The sequence below is a fragment of the Scyliorhinus torazame genome, chromosome 14 (genome assembly GCF_047496885.1).
Source record: "Scyliorhinus torazame isolate Kashiwa2021f chromosome 14, sScyTor2.1, whole genome shotgun sequence".
In the NCBI taxonomy this organism is placed as follows: domain Eukaryota; kingdom Metazoa; phylum Chordata; class Chondrichthyes; order Carcharhiniformes; family Scyliorhinidae; genus Scyliorhinus; species Scyliorhinus torazame.
Genome location: NC_092720.1, coordinates 148661558 through 148678911, shown reverse-complemented (window position 1 = coordinate 148678911; position 17354 = coordinate 148661558). Strand labels below are relative to the sequence as shown.

The window sequence follows — 17354 nt, the reverse complement described above, 5'->3', positions numbered from 1 at the left end:
CGATTTTATAGGTCCATTGCCCCCTTGCAGGAATGGCTACAAATATGTTCTGGTGGTCATAGACACTTTTACAAAGTGGGTGGAAGCATTTCCAGCCCGCACCAACACCGCGAAAACCACAGCCAAAATCCTAACCCACCACATTTTTACAAGATGGGGACTCCCCCGCAGTATTGAGTCGGACCAAGGTTCTCACTTTACGGGACGGGTCATGCAGAACGTTCTCACGATATTTGGCATAACCCAAAAATTTCACATTGCGTACCACCCTCAGTCGAGTGGTATAGTGGAGCGCATGAATCGGACCCTAAAAACCACCCTTAGAAAAATGGTCCAGCAGAACAACACCACCTGGGATTCTGTCCTCCCCTTTGCGCTGATGTTTTTGCGGAACACTGTTTCCACCTCCACAGGTTTTACCCCACACACTCTCATGACCGGACGCCCCATGAAAGGGACAGAGTAATTGTTAGGTTTAGACCTGACCAGCCCTGAAGTTACGGCCCTCACCCATGAGAAAGCCGTTGAACAATTATTCGCAAATGTAAAAACGGCTCAGTTAGCAGCCGCTGTTAAACTGGGCACTAAAAGAAAACAGAGCAAGGCCTGTTTTGATAAGGCAGTACATGCAATGGGGTATAATATAGGACAATAAGTGATGTTGTCTGTGTATAACCCCAGCACATATCTGTCTCTGAAATACTCGGGTCCGTACTCCATTACGGATAAAGTAAGCCCATCGGTATATAAAATAAAATACCCAAATGGTAAGACTGCCTAGTTTCACATAAACCGGCTAAAGGTTTATGGAGCACAGTCAAACCATGCCCACCACGTCATGCTTGACGCAACAGACCAAACCCCGCCCACAGCCGACGTAACCACACCAACCCCTCCACGTCCAGCCCAGACACGGACTCGCCCCCGACTCCACCCACAAACTTTACGCTCCGCCCCGGAACGCCCACAGACTGCAGCAGCACAGACAGCGACTGTGACTCTGACGACAGCCACAGCACGCCTCCCTACTATCCTGGTCCCACACCCAGCAACTCCGACCTCGACTCCAGTGACCCCTTCCTCATCACCTACTTAAATAAACCACACCACCGACCACCGAACCACACGGACGACCCCGACTTTGTTCCCACCCAACTCGACCCAACTCATTGGCACCGCGACAACTCCTGCAGACTCATCCGCAACGACGAGAGCAGCCCCAACTCACACCTCGCAGCCCTTTCCGCCCTAATTCACTCCAGAGTTTGGCACCCGGGGGAAGGTGACGACCTCGGGTCTGACTCCCAAGCCACCAACCCCTTTGTGACCCTGTTTGCAACAGAGAACTGAGGTGTCCACATGATGATTTAAAGGAGACACTTGGCGAAAAGTGTTGTCCTTCCTGATGGAACCTGCAGGATGTTTTCCGTTGTTTGTATGTTTGTTTAATGTTGTTCGTCCAACAGGAGAATGTTCTCACCACCACACAACCATTCACCTGAACTTTTTAGCTTTTTCCCACTGACACCCACCGCGGCCACACGCCCATTCTGCCGGAATCTCTGAGGACTTGCCTTAGAGGTCCACCGAGACCAGACGCTTGTTCAGAGGAACTAGCTTTTCAGCTGATACTTGTTCGGGTATCAGACGCCCGATCGTAGCTACTCTTCTGATTTGACGGGAGATTCAGAACAGTAACCCCACCATGATGACTACACTCTTGCCCGTTCTTGTCGGTTGCTCAGGCAGTGGAGAAACGGCGTGAGACGCGCCCTGCCTGGGGACCCCCATCCCGTTGGTCAAAAACGCTCGGGTAGGGGACATATGGTATTGGTAGCCGTCCTACCCAGGGACTCCATCCAAATCTTACCCGTCGCGGCCCATACGCACCTCATTCGACCTTTTCCTTTCAAAAACAGTTTTATTTATTTAGGCAACCTTTGGGTTGCTGCCAAATGCTATTTACATCCTAGAACATTTGGATGATAAACTTAGCACTGGTCCACCATTGGGAAGTGTGCCGTGTCCTAACATTTGTTTTGAAAAGAAAATGGGGGAGAAGTCACATATTGTGACCAATTATAAGGGTTTAATTGGCCCCAAGAAGGACAGACACACTAACACACCGGATATTAAACCAAGGTAGTTACAGATACTATGCTTGTTTTACAGAACTTCAGAAGCTCCAGAACCGGAGAAAAACAGAGAACACAGAGAAAGAAAAGAAAGAGGACAGCCATGAGGACTTCTTTCATCGTGCTCAACACTCTTTTTCTGAACATTTGGTTGCGCGGAAACGCGGACCCCATTACTCCAAACCCCCCTGCCGTTAATGTTTCACTGCCCCGCAGTACCGAGGGCCCAGTCACCAGCCACGCTGCATTATCCTGGTGTGCCAAGTTCATAACTTGGTACTCCCTGTCGTACGTCATTGAGGCACTGTTAGCATTGGCTATACTCTGCTGTGCAGTACAGACCATGCGCCTCCGCAAGTGGAAACGGAGAGCGTACCGCGCTCGAACCCCGGTATATCGGATCCGATTCCCGATATTCGGTTATGACCAGACCCCAGACCCCCGAGACCTATGAATAATGAAACATGCACTTGCGTTTTCCTGTAAATAAAAAGAAACGTATGGAAATGTATGATCCTGCGCTTGACTGCCAAGCCAGGAAAGAATATATGGAATATTATGATTGTTGTTGTATGTTTAGAGAGATAGGATTATGCAATGCGTAATGAGTTGTTTAGGTAAAGTTAGAGGTTCCCAGTTTCTTTTTTTTAGATACATGCCCCTGCCTGACATAGCGCCCTCATGAATTGTTTGGGTAAATTTTTGTGCATAGCTAGGGTCAGAGTAGTGGCCATGTAGGACCCACCCCCGGTCAGGGAATGAAAAGGACAAAATTTATGTGATCCTTCACGCTTCGCGTTAGGATCACAAGGAGGGTCTGTAGCCACCTAAAATGGCTGATTCCCTATTAACTTGGCCAAAACCCGATTTAAAATGGCTAACCGAAAAGGCTGATGGGAAAAGCAGGCAACAGGACACAAACGGACAGCTGCAGGCAGAATATCATATTCGGCTCTGGGGAAGTCGGCCCAGATCGATACTCAGGACTATTAACAGCCCATCAACCCAGACATCTGCAGTTATACTCAGGACTATTAGCAGCCCATCAACCCAGACATCTAGAACATAGAACATAGAACAATACAGCGCAGTACAGGCCCTTCGGCCCACGATGTTGCACCGAAACAAAAGCCATCTAACCTACACTATGCCATTATCATCCATATGTTTATCCAATAAACTTTTAAATGCCCTCAATGTTGGCGAGTTCACTACTGTAGCAGGTAGGGCATTCCACGGCCTCACTACTCTTTGCGTAAAGAACCTACCTCTGACCTCTGTCCTATATCTATTACCCCTCAGTTTAAAGTTATGTCCCCTCGTGCCAGCCATTTCCATCCGCGGGAGAAGGCTCTCACTGTCCACCCTATCCAACCTCCTGATCATTTTGTATGCCTCTATTAAGTCTCCTCTTAACCTTCTTCTCTCCAACGAAAACACCTCAAGTCCATCAGCCTTTCCTCATAAGATTTTCCCTCCATACCAGGCAACATCCTGGTAAATCTCCTCTGCACCCGCTCCAAAGCCTCCACGTCCTTCCTATAATGCGGTGACCAGAACTGTACGCAATACTCCAAATGCGGCCGTACCAGAGTTCTGTACAGCTGCAACATGACCTCCCGACTCCGGAACTCAATCCCTCTACCAATAAAGGCCAACACTCCATAGGCCTTCTTCACAACCCTATCAACCTGGGTGGCAACTTTCAGGGATCTATGTACATGGACACCTAGATCCCTCTGCTCATCCACACTTTCAAGAACTTTACCATTAGCCAAATATTCCGCATTCCTGTTATTCCTTCCAAAGTGAATCACCTCACACTTCTCTACATTAAACTCCATTTGCCACCTCTCGGCCCAGCTCTGCAGCTTATCTATATCCCTCTGTAACCTGCTACATCCTTCCACACTATCGACAACACCACCGACTTTAGTATCGTCTGCAAATTTACTCACCCACCCTTCTGCGCCTTCCTCTAGGTCATTGATAAAAATGACAAACAGCAACGGCCCCAGAACAGATCCTTGTGGTACTCCACTTGTGACTGTACTCCATTCTGAACATTTCCCATCAACCACCACCCTCTGTCTTCTTTAAGCTAGCCAATTTCTGATCCACATCTCCAAATCACCCTCAATCCCCAGCCTCCGTATTTTCTGCAGTTTAATCGGCTATCCCCGGGAACAATTGCAACATATTAGCAATTGAATACCGGGCCAGACCTGTCGGCGCCTGCAGTGGCCGAAACAAAGGCAGGTGAACGACCACCCCCCGATCGGGGAATCGCCTCGCAATTGGACGTATCGAACCCAGTGATTGGGAACAAGTCCAATCACTTGGGACTCAGGGTCAAGGGCCGCCCCGAGAGGCGGGAAGCCCCTGGGCCCTATAAAGTGAGGGGCCAAGTTCAGATCTCTCTCTCTCTCCCTTCTTCACCTGCTCGAGACCTTTGCAAGAACATCAGCCAGCAACTGTAAGTTTGAATCCAGCGATCGCTATCCGATAAAGACTCCTAGCCATCGACCTGTATCAGCCTTTTGAAACCCGCGGGCCAGATCCGATTCGATAAGTCATTCATTTCCCTGACCTGGTGGGCTCTTCCTAAAGTTAAGTATTGGCCAGTAATGATAGGTTTCTATATAGATAGTAGGATTATTGTGTAAACATTACTTGTTGTATATAATAAATGACCGTTGATTTCAATCTTACTAAGCGGTGTGCTGACTTATTAATCATAACTTGAGCTTGAACCACGTGGCGGTATCAGAAAGATACCTGGCGACTCGTGAGCAAAGGTGACATAATCAGAGCTGATAAACTAAGGCTAAAAAGAGCAACAACCTCTCCTATCTCCTCGGACTCCACGCACAACTTCCTGCTACTGAGAATATGCTTCAGCAACGGGGCAGAGGGGTTTACCATCGGCTGATACAAATCCTCGAGATTCCCACAAGGGCAGGAATTCTCTTAAGCTATTGCACACATCTAGGCTATCCGAATGTATGTCTGTGGGGGTTGGGAAAGAATCGGGGTGCTGCACTACATATGGTATGGCTGCGAGTTCTGCTGCTTGTGAACCTAGGTGGCCTGGCAATTTTAAAGAAATCTCTTCTAATGCCTGTCCCTACTCGTCTTCTACATAAATTCCACAACCAGTTATTCTCTTGTCATTTTCAATCGTGGAGGAACCGTCTACATAAATCTTTAAAGCATTGCCTGTGGTTTGTGGATTCTGTGCTTTCTGTGCTCATGGGTGTAATGACTTTGGAATAAAGGGTCCTATGTTGTGTTGGGCTACTATGATCTGACACTCATGTGGGGTCCCTGCATACTGAACATTATCTGCTAGAAATGTGTGGGTCTTGGTACGCTTGACTGCAATGTCCCTTCCTTGTAACAGCAGTGTCCAGCGAGCTGCTCTGATTTGGCTGACTGAACCATCCTTCAACCTACCATCCTTAATCACCATGGGTTTTTTCAGGGGCCAAATTGGGGCATTATTTATTGAGGCTATGGGCCGAATAACTCCTTGGTCTGGTAAACTATTGATAACTTTTGAAATCTCACCCTCGGCTTGCTGTGGGAAACTGTATTGCTTCTGTGGCTTTGGATCGGGACCTGAAATTATGACCGTTCCTGGGAACTTCCCACAATCATGTTTGTGTTGTGCAAAAGAAGCTTTGTGTTTTGTGAGGATCTCGCTAATTGTCTGGTCTGCACTAATTGTTTGTGGATCAAACCAATAGTCTCCTATTGCGCAAATCCTATGTTCATAATCCCCTACTGTGAGCGTAGCGGGGGCTCCCGCTGTTTTGGCCATTTTCCATACACATTTATTCACTGGGTCGAAGCAAAGGTTGTGGGAGCTCATAAAATCGATTCCTAGAATGTGCTCGGCTGGTTGGGGCAAGTCGACTAAAACAACGGGGTGCCTGGTGCTTATGGTCCCTATCCGAATATCTACGGGGCTGTGATGTATCCCTACTGTACTTGTCCGGTAAATCCACGAAGGGTGATGGTGTCTGTGGTGGGCCATTTGTCGCGCTGAAACATTGTGGAGGAGTTTAAAGTGGTGTGGGGCCCTCCTGTGTCCCAAAGAAATTCTACTGGATGCCCCGGACTGTGCCTGTAACGACTGGTCTGCCTGATTTGTCCCAGAGTGTGACGCAGACCCAAGTTGGGGAGTCTGAACACTGTCAATCTGTGGTGTTGACCGCTGAACTGTCTGAGCGGGCGCTAACTCTATGCATGGGCCTAACATTGTTCCTAGGTGGGGGGCCTGGTTGTTGGTGTCGTTGCTGGTTTGGGGGGTTTTGTCGGCAATCGCGGGCGTATTGTCCCATGTGTCCACAATTATAGCAAACTCGTGGTGCCTGTGCTCTGGGGTGCTGTCCTTCCTGTCTATCCTCGTTTACCCATGCTGGGTCCTGGTTAGTCCTGACTGGGTGCATATTTGATTCTACCTGCTCCTGATCTGCCTTCCTGTGTAGGGAATGTTCCCAAGCGCTGAAGAGTCGCTTTAAAACCCAAACTTCATTTTGTGTGTAATTTGCGGGGTCATAATTCACACAAGCCTTTTGACCTGCTTCTGTGGCATGTGGGACAAAAGTGCAGGACCATTTAGTTGTATCTTCGTCACTTAAGTGGGCGCGGTTGAAATCCCCAAATACTGCTTTAAAATGGATCCAAAGGCGACCTACAAATGCGGTCGGATGCTCTCCCTTCTTTTGCCTACAGCGGCTCAAACCTTCTACTGGGTCTCCCTTGTTGTACCCGATCGCATCTAAAATGGCCGTTTTCATATCCTGTAGGGTTCCTCCTGCTACATTCTGGGGGTCGGTCAAAGCTGATCTGACGGACTGGCTACGGCTCATAACTATGAGTTTGACTTTCTCTCTCTCGTCTCGGCCGTATGTGACTTTTTGTTGGCGCACTGCCTCAAAGAAATTGTGCGGGTCTGCGGTGGGTTGGAACGGAACAAATTTGAGAACAATCTCCCAATTGGGGAATGGAAAGTGGGCTGGTGTAAACAAAATCGGGCTTCTCCTGATCCGATGACTTGTGCTGTGTGGTGACCGGATTCATGGGGGTCGAATTGTGAGTGGGGGTGGATGTTGCCTGTGCAGTCGGTGGTGCGGGTGCTTTCCTTTTTGGGGCCTGGGGGGCTCGATTCTGATTTCCTGTATCCTTAACATATCTCTGGGCACTTTCATTTAATTCTTGCCAATTGGGGGCATTTTCCTCATCTAAATTTTGTCCAAAAGTATATCTAAATCCATTCTGCATTGAAAGTAGTGACTGTAGTTTCTCAACTTGTTGTCTGCATTTCGCGTGGTCTACTGTGCTCTGTCTCTGTTCTGTAGTGGGGCTGTGGAGTGCTCACAAAGCTGCCTTTAAATCCGCGCATTGACTCATTAACTGTGCTACCTGCTGTAACAAAGAACAAAGAAATGTACAGCACAGGAACAGGCCCTTCGGCCCTCCAGGCCCGTGCCGACCATGCTGCCCGACTAAACTACAATCTTCTACACTTCCTGGGTCCGTATCTCTCTATTCCCATCCTATTCATGTATTTGTCAAGATGCCACTTAAATGTCACTATCGTCCCTGCTTCCACCACCTCCTCCGGTAGCGAGTTCCGGGCACTCACTACCCTCTGCGTAAAAAACTTGCCTCGTACATCTACTCTAAACTTTGCCCCTCTCACCTTAAACCTATGCCCCCTAGTAATTGACCCCTCTACCCTGGGGTAAAGCCTCTGACTATCCACTCTATGCCCCTCATAATTTTGTAGACTTCTATCAGGTCGCCCCTCAACCTCCTTCGAGCCAGTGAGAACAAACCAAGTTTATTCAACCGCTCCTCATAGCTAATGCCCTCTATACCAGGCAACATTCTGGTAAATCTCTTCTGCACCCTCTCTAAAGTCTCCACATCCTTCTGGTAGTGTGACGACCAGAATTGAACACTATACTCCAAGTGTGGCCTAACTAAGGTTCTATACAGCTGCATCATGACTGGCCAATTCTTATACTCAATGACCCAGCCAATGAAGGCAAGCATGCCGTATGCCTTCTTGACTACCTTCTCCACCTGTGTTGCCCCTTTCATAAGAACATAAGAACATAAGAACTAGGAGCAGGAGTAGGCCATCTGGCCCCTCGAGCCTGCTCCGCCATTCAATGAGATCATGGCTGATCTTTTGTGGACTCAGCTCCACTTTCCGGCCCGAACACCATAACCCTTAATCCCTTTATTCTTCAAAAAACTATCTATCTTTATCTTAAAACAGTGACCTGTGGACCTGTACTCCTAGATCTCTTTGACTTTCGATACTCTTGAGGGTTCTACCATTCACTGTATATTCCCTACCTGCATTAGACCTTCCAAAATGCAGTACCTCACATTTGTCCGGATTAAACTCCATCTGCCATCTCTCCGCCCAAGTCTCCAAACAATCTAAATCCTGCTGTATTCTCTGACAGTCCTCATCGCTATCCGCAATTCCACCAACCTTTGTGTCGTCTGCAAACTTACTAATCAGACCAGTTACATTTTCCTTCAAATCATTTATATATACTACAAACAGCAAAGGTCCCAGCACTGATCCCTGTGGAACACCACTGGTCACAGCCCTCCAATCAGAAAAGCATCCTTCCACATCCTTCTGTTTCTTCTCTTACCAGGACTGTGCACTGTGTATCTTGGTAGGCTTTATTGTACTGGGTCTGAAATCTACTATGGTGAACTAAACAAGATTGGTGTGCGCGTTTCACATCAGCCATCTCCTTATCCATAGCTGCCAACTGTTCCCGGAGTTGCTCACTAATCTTTTCACTTTCACTATTGTTTCCCTCATTCGTCTCTTCTTTTTCAACTAACGACCTCCTCTGTGCCTCGCAGCTGTGCCAAACAGGACACTATTGCCATTGGCTTTCGAACCTTTGCTGAATTGTTCTTGTGGACCTCAGTTAGGTTGTCCCACCAAGTTTGTCCTATGCTTCCTGGACCTGACTCATCATTCGCACAAAAATTCGACCAAAGGGGCCATCCTTTCCCCTTCAAATGCTTCCTCAACTCTCCCTCCCATATGGGGCATTGCTCTGCTCTGTTGGTCGCTGTGACCTTAGGTTCCTGTGGGTTCATTAAACGTTCCATCACTTTAGTGGCCATTGCTTCTAATATCTCTTTGCTTCTACTTTCAACTTCGCTTTTTCCTACCTTTAATTTGGGTCAGGGGGACAAGGCGGGTATGGCCTAAGCTATTTTCCGGTTCGCAATTCTCCTGATAGTTTTACACAATCTAACGCGTTTACCTGATACCCCTGTTAGTACGCATGCAGGTTAGTACACACTTCCGAAATTTGGTTATTTGATCGATATGGGCCTTGCATTTGTGGTTCTTTCTCTCTCTCGCAATTGGATTTCAAAGCTTGTGGGTTCTCTCGGAGTGACAGAATCACTTCTAATTCGAGTCCCGTCAGAGGTCGCCAAAAATATTGCGCTTTAGAGTTGGAAATATGATACTGAGGGTCTTTTTATGATTATGATGTTATGTCCCAACAGCGTCGTCACTACTGTGGGTGTTTCTATTTATCTTACTGAACCACAAGGCTTCCTGTATATCGGTCCAATGACCACACAATCAGTTAGTCAATTCAAGTTCAAAGATGTTTATTTACACACAAGGATTACTTCGACATGCAACACAATGCACTACAAGTTAAACTACACCTAACAACTACAATACTTAACTGCAGGGCAACCGGCTCTGTGCAGATGGATAAGGCCTTTATCCCGATCTCGCATGGCTGGGTAGAAGAAGTGGCTCTGTCTCTGCTGGGCTCATCCGTCAGGTAGCGATCATTGGTCTTGAACTTGGCTGTCTGGTCGTTGTGCTGCAATTGGGTTGGCACAGGCTGGATCAGAAAGAGACCGAACACATGGCTGTGTCTCTTTTTATCCTTCTGGGGTTTCGTGCTCTTTAGGGCGGTCCTTAACTTTGGATCCAGTAGTTTGACAGGGCTTTGATCACTGCCTTCGATTTTGGCCAATAAAGGGGCAGGTGCCTTGGTGGCTGGGCTTGTCCTTAGCGGTCATTGACCTTGGCGGTTGAGCTCCCTGAGTAAAGGGAGTGGCGCCAATTAGTCTGTGTCTGTGTCTGTATCGGTTACTTGGGTACAGTCCTATTGTTCTGGGGAAATGGGCCATTAGAATGCAAACAAATGGGGGTTTCGATCAGGTCTGGCTATCTGGGTTGCAAATACACACAAGCTCTGTATCTGTCTGAGTCCTAGGTTGGCCACAATTCCCATGGTCCTTTGTAGGTGGCCATCTCAGGTGGCTACATCATACTGACCATTTGCACATTAGATGTCTTTGTGTTGAATGTGTGTTTTCGTGAAAGTGTGTCCATGTGCATGAGTTTGTGTGTTCACACGTTTCATTTTCAGCCATGATGTGATAATGTTTGTGAGCGACGAGTGCCTTGGTGTCCTTTTGTCAGCGTGTGTCTTGTGCGCATACGCTCACATATCTCATTTGCGCACAAGATGACTGTATGTGTTTGCATGTATGTTTGTTTATGTGTTTGTGCAAATGTGCGGATGGTCTTCCATCCGATTCTCATGTTTTTAATGTGTAATTTCTCCAGTGCTTAAGGATTATTTACGTTTGTTGATTCTAGACAGGTGAGAGTTCACAGTTTACTGCCAATATCAGTCAGAGGTTCCAGGGAAGGTCTGCTGCATAAAATACTCAAAGCTCTTAACAAGTCAGGAGGACAGGGAATGCAAGTGAAAACGCCTTGTGCCGTAAAGATAAGAAAGTCATTAAATAATATTGCAGAATCATGCTCTGGTGTCACAATGTCATTGTAGAGGACACAGAATGCAGACTCCCACATTCAATCCCAACAGTCAGTCAGCACTTGCGCTTGGTGGAAAACCAAAGGCATGCATTTAAACAAATGTTTCTGAGGGGCCCTCACATCAAGATTTTGGATCGTTATTTTTCAGTACACCCACAGTAACCAGCCGGAAGGTCAATCTTTGTTCATGGCTGATATATTTATCCTCTGCATTAAATTATTATGATACACATTTGCTCGGCAAACGGAGTAAAAATATTTCTAATTTGATAGTTTTGGTAAATTTCATCAAGACAGAATCATAGAATCATAGAATTTACAGTGCAGAAGGAGGCCCTTTTTGGACACTAAGGGCAATTTATCATAGCCAATCCACCTAACCTGCACATCTTTGGACTGTGGGAGGAAGCTGGAGCACCCGGAGGAAACCCACGGGGACAACGTGCAGACTCCACACAGACAATGACCCAAGCTGGGAATCGAACCTGGAACCCTGGAGCTGTGAAGCAACTGTGGTACCGTGCTGCCCCACAGGCAGTGAAGGATTTAACTGGAACCTGTTATTTTTAACACGTTATCAAGCAGATATGTCCATTACAAATTAACATACAATTAATAAACAATGAGCTGCTCTGCCAACACAGACATCATCCTATGCGTCCTGGACTTAGCAGCTGTACTTTGGCAATTTATTCAACTTCCTCTTTAAAGTTACTGTTGAATCTTTTTCATTATCCCTTCAAAGAATATATTGCAGGTTAAAGCTCAATGCGCAAAACGAAATATAAAAAACACTATTGATGTCACCTCTGGATTGGGAGGCAAGGTGGCGCAGTAATTAGCACTGTTGCCTCAAAGCGCCAAGAGTCAGGGTTTGATCCCGACCCCGGGTCACTGTCCTTGTGGAGTTTGCACATTCTCCCAGTGTCAGCATTGGTCTCACCCCACAAATCCAAAGATGTGCAGCGTATGTAGATTAACCGAGCTAAACTTCCCCTTAATTGGAAAAAAAATTTAATTGGGTACTCTAAATTTATATTTAAAAAATTGTCTCCTCTAGATCTCCTGCCAATAGATATCACTACCAACCCACTTGGAGTGGAAACAGTTTCTTTCGATCTATTTCAAAGTCAAATCAAGTATAATTTTTAACTTAACACACGTTGGTGTTGAGAATGTATAAGTACGTTTAAGTAATTGTGTATCCGCCCATTGAAACATAGCTTTAACTATTATTAAAATATATTTGCGAGCTGTGAGCCACATTCTGCACATTATATTTGTACCAGGAATTATCCACTTACCTGCTCCGCCATCTGTGGGTCCAGTCCCAAATCCAGCACTGGTTCTGTGAACTGGACCTTCCGAGGATCATTTGCCATTGTAGCTCTCCGGTGCTGCTCACGGCTTAGTGATCTGCTGCACTAACTGCATTGCAGTTCTCAGAGTACAGTTCCTGCCCCTCCTCTCCCTGTCCCATACACGGGCATCCAGATTCAGATAACCATCTAGAGGCATGAACAGTCAAACCAGATCCCACAGAACAGCCCCAGCAAATACTGCCAGGGCAAACACGGTTAGGGGATAGATATGGATGCAGAATAAATTTCCCTTTCTACTTTCTCCTGAAAAACCACAGCGTAGACATAGAACAAAGGTCATTCACCCGTCAATGATTCACCCGTCAATGATGGTAGGGGCTGTTTAGCACAGGGCTAAATCGCTGGCTTTGAAAGCAGACTAAGGCAGGCCAGCAGCACGGTTCAATTCCCGTAACAGCCTCCCCGAACAGGCGCCGGAATGTGGCGACTAGGGGCTTTTCACAGTCACTTCATTTGAAGCCTACTTGTGACAATAAGCGATTTTCATTTCATTTCATTTCATTTCACAACATGGCAGCATTTCACCAACTATGGCATCAAGGAGCCCGACCTAAAGTGTCCTAAGCCTAACCATCTTCAGCTGCTTCATCAATAACCTCCCGTCCATCATAAGTGGGATGTTTTCAGATGACTGCACAATGTTCAGCACCACTTGCAACTCCTCAGAAAACAAAATAGTTCATGTCCATATGCAGCAAGACCTGGACATATCTAGGCTTGGGCTGACAAGTGGCAAGTTACATTTACGCTACATATCTGCCAGGTGATGACCATCTCCTACAAGAAATATTTTAACCAACATTAGACTTTGCACTGAGTGCTGAATTTGGTGCATTTGAGTGCTATAGTGAGAGTTTGGTGATTGAGGGAGTGCTGAATTTGGTGCATTTGAGTGCTAAAGTGAGAGTTTGGTGACTGAGGGAGTTAGGTGAGGAGGGAGTAAGGTGCTCCTTTCATTTTATTTCCTACATTTCCGCAAAGAGTGAGAAGAGAGCCAGGAGTTTACAGAGAGTGCAGCTGACTGGGAGCAGAGTCAGAGGGCAGAGATCCAGTTGGTCCACAGGGCAGCTATATTCTGTAAGGTAAGAGGGGATGGAGGCTAGGCCAGTTGCATGCTCCTCCTATAGGATGTGGGTGGTGAGGGATACCACCGGTGTCCTGACTATACCTGCGGGAAGTGCACCCAACTCCAGCTCCTCAAAGACCGTGTTAGGGAACTGGAGCTTGTTGCTCTTATTAGCCTTAGTTTTATTAGCTCTAATTCTGTCACCTTTGCTCACGAGTCGTCAGGTATCTTTCTGATACCGCCACGTGGTTCAAGCTCAAGTAATGATTAATAATACAGCACACCGCTTAGTAAATGTTAAATCAACGATCATTTATTATATACAGCAACAAATACTTATACCATAATCCTACTTCTAGACTATTGCCTACCACTAAAGGCCAATACTTAACTTTGGTGATGGCCCACCAGGTCAGGGAAACGAATGGCTTATCGAATTGGGTCTGGCCTGCGGGATTCAAAAAGGCTGGTACGGGTCGATAGTCTGGAACACCTATCTGGTCGCGATCGCTGGAGTAAGACTTACTTGTTTCTTCGTCGAAGGGTCTCGAAGGTTGCGAGTAGGAGAAGAAGGGTCGATCTGAACTTGGCCCCTATCTTTATAGTTCCCAGGGGCCTCCCGTCTCTCGGGGCGGACCTTGACCCTGGTCCCAAGTGATTAGACTTGGTCCCAATCACTGGGTTCGATATGCTCCAATAATGGGGCGATTCCTTGATCGGGGGGTGGTCGTTCACCTTTCTTTGTCTCAGCCACTGCTGGCGCCGAGAGGTCTGGATCGGCTTTCAATTGCTAATATGTTGCAATTGTTCCCGGGGATAGCCGATTAAACTGCAGATGGCTGGGTTGATGTGCTGTTAATGGTCGCAGGTATCGGTCTGGGCCGACATCCCCAGAGCCGAATACACTGCTCTGTCTGCAGCTGTCCGTTTGTGCCCTGTTGGCTGATTTTCGCATCAGCCTTTTTAGTTCGCCATTTTACATCGGGGTTTGGCCAAATTAATCGGGAATCAGCCATTTTAGGTGGCTACAAGCTGAAGCTGGATGAACTTCGGATCATCCGGGAGGCAGAGGGGGTGATAGAGAAGAGTTACAGGGAGGTAACCACACTCAAGGTACAGGACAAGAATAGCTGGGAAATAGTCAGAGGAAAAAAACAAACAGGCAGACAGTGCAGGGATCCCTCGTGGCCGTTCCCCTTCAAAACAAGTATACCGTTTTGGATGCTGTTGGGGGGGATGACTTACTGGGGGAAGGCCCTAGCGGCCAGGTCTCTGGCACTGAGTCTGGCTCTGGGGCTCAGAAGGGAAGGGGGGAGAATAGAAAAGCAATAGTTGTAGGAGATTCAATGGTTAGGGGAATAGATAGGAGATTCTGTGGTCGCGAGCGAGACTCCCAGATGGTATGTTGCCTCCCGGGAGCCAGGGCCAGGGATGTCTCGGATCGTGTCTTCAGGATCCTTAAGGGGGAGGGGGAGCAGCCAGAAGTCGTGGTGCACATTGGTACCAACGACATAGGTAGGAAAAGGGGAGTGGAGGTAATAAACGAGTTTAGGGAGTTAGGCTGGAAGTTAAAAGCCAGGACAGACAGAGTTGTCATCTCTGGTTTGTTGCCGATGCCACGTGATAGCGGGGCTAGGAATAGGGAGAGAGTGCAGCTGAACACGTGGCTGCAGGAATGGTGTAGGAGGGAGGGCTTCAGATATTTGGATAATAGGAGCGCATTCTGGGGAAGGTGGGACCTGTACAAGCAGGACGGGTTGCATCTGGACCAGAGGGGCACCAATATCCTGGGAGGGAGGTTTTCTAGTACTCTTCGGGTGGGTTTAAACTAATTTGGCAGGGGAATGGGAACCGGATTTGTAGTCCAGCAACTAAGGTAGCCGATATTCAGGATGCCAAAGCATGTAATGAGGCAATGGGGAAGGGAACACTGACAAAGGAGAATACTTGCAGGCACGGAGATGGGTTGAAGTGTGTATACTTCAACGCAAGAAGCATCAGGAATAAGGTGGGTGAACTTAAGGCATGGATCGGTACTTGGGACTACGATGTGGTGGCCATCACGGAAACTTGGATAGAAGTGGGGCAGAAATGGTTGTTGGAGGTCCCTGGTTAGAGATGTTTCAATAAGATTAGGGAGGGTGGTAAAAGAGGTGGGGGGGGTGGGTACATTGTTAATGAGAGATAGGAGACCGCTGCAGAAAGGCAGTTTGAGGAGTATCAGCCTACTGAGGTAGTATGGGTTGAAGTCAGAAATAGGAAAGGAGCAGTCACCTTGTTAGGAGTTTTCTATAGGCCCCCCAATAGTAGCAGAGATGTGGAGGAACAGATTGGGAAACAGATTTTGGAAAGGAGCAGAAGTCACAGGCTAGTTGTCATGGGTGACTTCAACTTCCCAAATATTGAGTGAAAACTCTTCAGATCAAATAGTTTGGATGGGGTGGTGTTTGTGCAGTGTGTCCAGGAAGCTTTTCTAACACAGTATGTAGATTGTCCGACCAGAGGAGGGGCAATATTGGATTTAGTACTTGGTAATGAACCAGGGCAAGTGATAGATTTGTTAGTGGGGGAGCATTTTGGAGATAGTGACCACAATTCTGTGACTTTAACTTTAGTAATGGAGAGGGATAGGTGCGTGCGTGGGGGAAGGGAAAATACGATGATGTCAGACAAGAATTAAAGTGCATAAGTTGGAAACATAGGCTGTCAGGGAAGGACACAAGTGAACTGTGGAACTTGTTCAAGGAACAGGTACTACGTGTCCTTGATATGTATGTCCCTGTCAGGCAGGGAAGGGATGGTCAAGTGAGGGAACCATGGTTGACAAGAGAGGTTGAATGTCTTGTTAAGAGGAAAAAGGAGACTTATGTAAGTCTGAAGAAACAAGGTTCAGACAGGGCGTTGGAGGGATACAAGATAGCAAGGAGGGAACTGAAGAAAGGGATTAGGAGAGCTAATAGAGGGCATGAAAGGTTTTTGGTGGGTAGGATCAAGGAAAACCCCAAGGCCTTTTACACATATGTGAGAAATATGAGAATGACTAGAGCGAGGGTAGGTCCGATCAAGGACAGTAGCGGGACTCCGCTCCCGCAGATACTTGGAGTTTCAGCGGGAGCGGAGTACAGAGGCTGCTGGTGGGTGAGTATTGGAGTTTAAAATAACTTACCTTACAGGAGCATCTCTTGGAGTTTCAGCGGGAGCGGAGTGCGGGGGCTGCTGGTGGGTGAGTGTTTAAGTAAACACTTACCTGGTCCCATTTCTGATCCTCTTTGCTGTTGTTGTATTTAAAAAAAAAAATTTTTTTTTAAGGCGGGAACAGGAAGTTCGACCCGCGGACTTCTGGGAAGCGGCGTGCAGGGGTTGCCGGTAGGTGAGTATTGAGGTTTAAAATAACTTACCTTGCAGGGGCAATCACTTGGAGTTTCAGCGGGAGCGGAGTACAGAGGCTGCTGGTGGATGAGTATTGAAGTTTAAAATAACTTACCTTACAGGAGCATCTCTTGGAGTTTCAGCGGGAGCGGAGTGCGGGGGCTGCTGGTGGGTGAGTATTTAAGTAAACACTTACCTGGTCCCGTTTCTGATCCTCTTTGCTGCTGTTGTATTTAAAAAAAAAAAAATATTTTTTAAGGCGGGAACAGGAAGTTCGACCCGCGGACTTCTGGGAAGCTGTGTGCAGGGGTTGCTGGTAGGTGAGTATTTAGGTTTAAAATAACTTACCTTGCAGGGGCAATCATTTGGAGTTTCAGCGGGAGCGGAGTACAGAGCCTGCTGGTGGGTGAGTATTGAAGTTTAAAATAACTTACCTTACAGGAGCATCTCTTGGAGTTTCAGCGGGAGCGGAGTGCGGGGGCTGCTGGTGGGTGAGTATTTAAGTAAACACTTACCTGGTCCCGTTTCTG

The 17354-nt window shown here is 47.3% G+C and overlaps 1 protein-coding gene across 2 annotated transcripts in view; it reads right to left on the bottom strand.

Moving 5' to 3' along the window:
- LOC140390087 (protein phosphatase 1 regulatory subunit 1C-like) overlaps positions 1-12469 on the bottom strand; it is a 235765-nt gene extending 223296 nt beyond the window's left edge. Inside the window, exon 1 of one of the 2 annotated variants that reach the window (XM_072474987.1) lies at positions 12312-12469. In XM_072474987.1, coding sequence (XP_072331088.1) covers positions 12312-12389 — 78 coding nt within the window. In that variant the 5' untranslated portion in view covers positions 12390-12469. The remainder of the gene's footprint in view (positions 1-12311) is intronic. The other variant, XM_072474988.1, reaches the window with a different exon arrangement.
- Positions 12470-17354: the final 4885 nt, after the last annotated feature.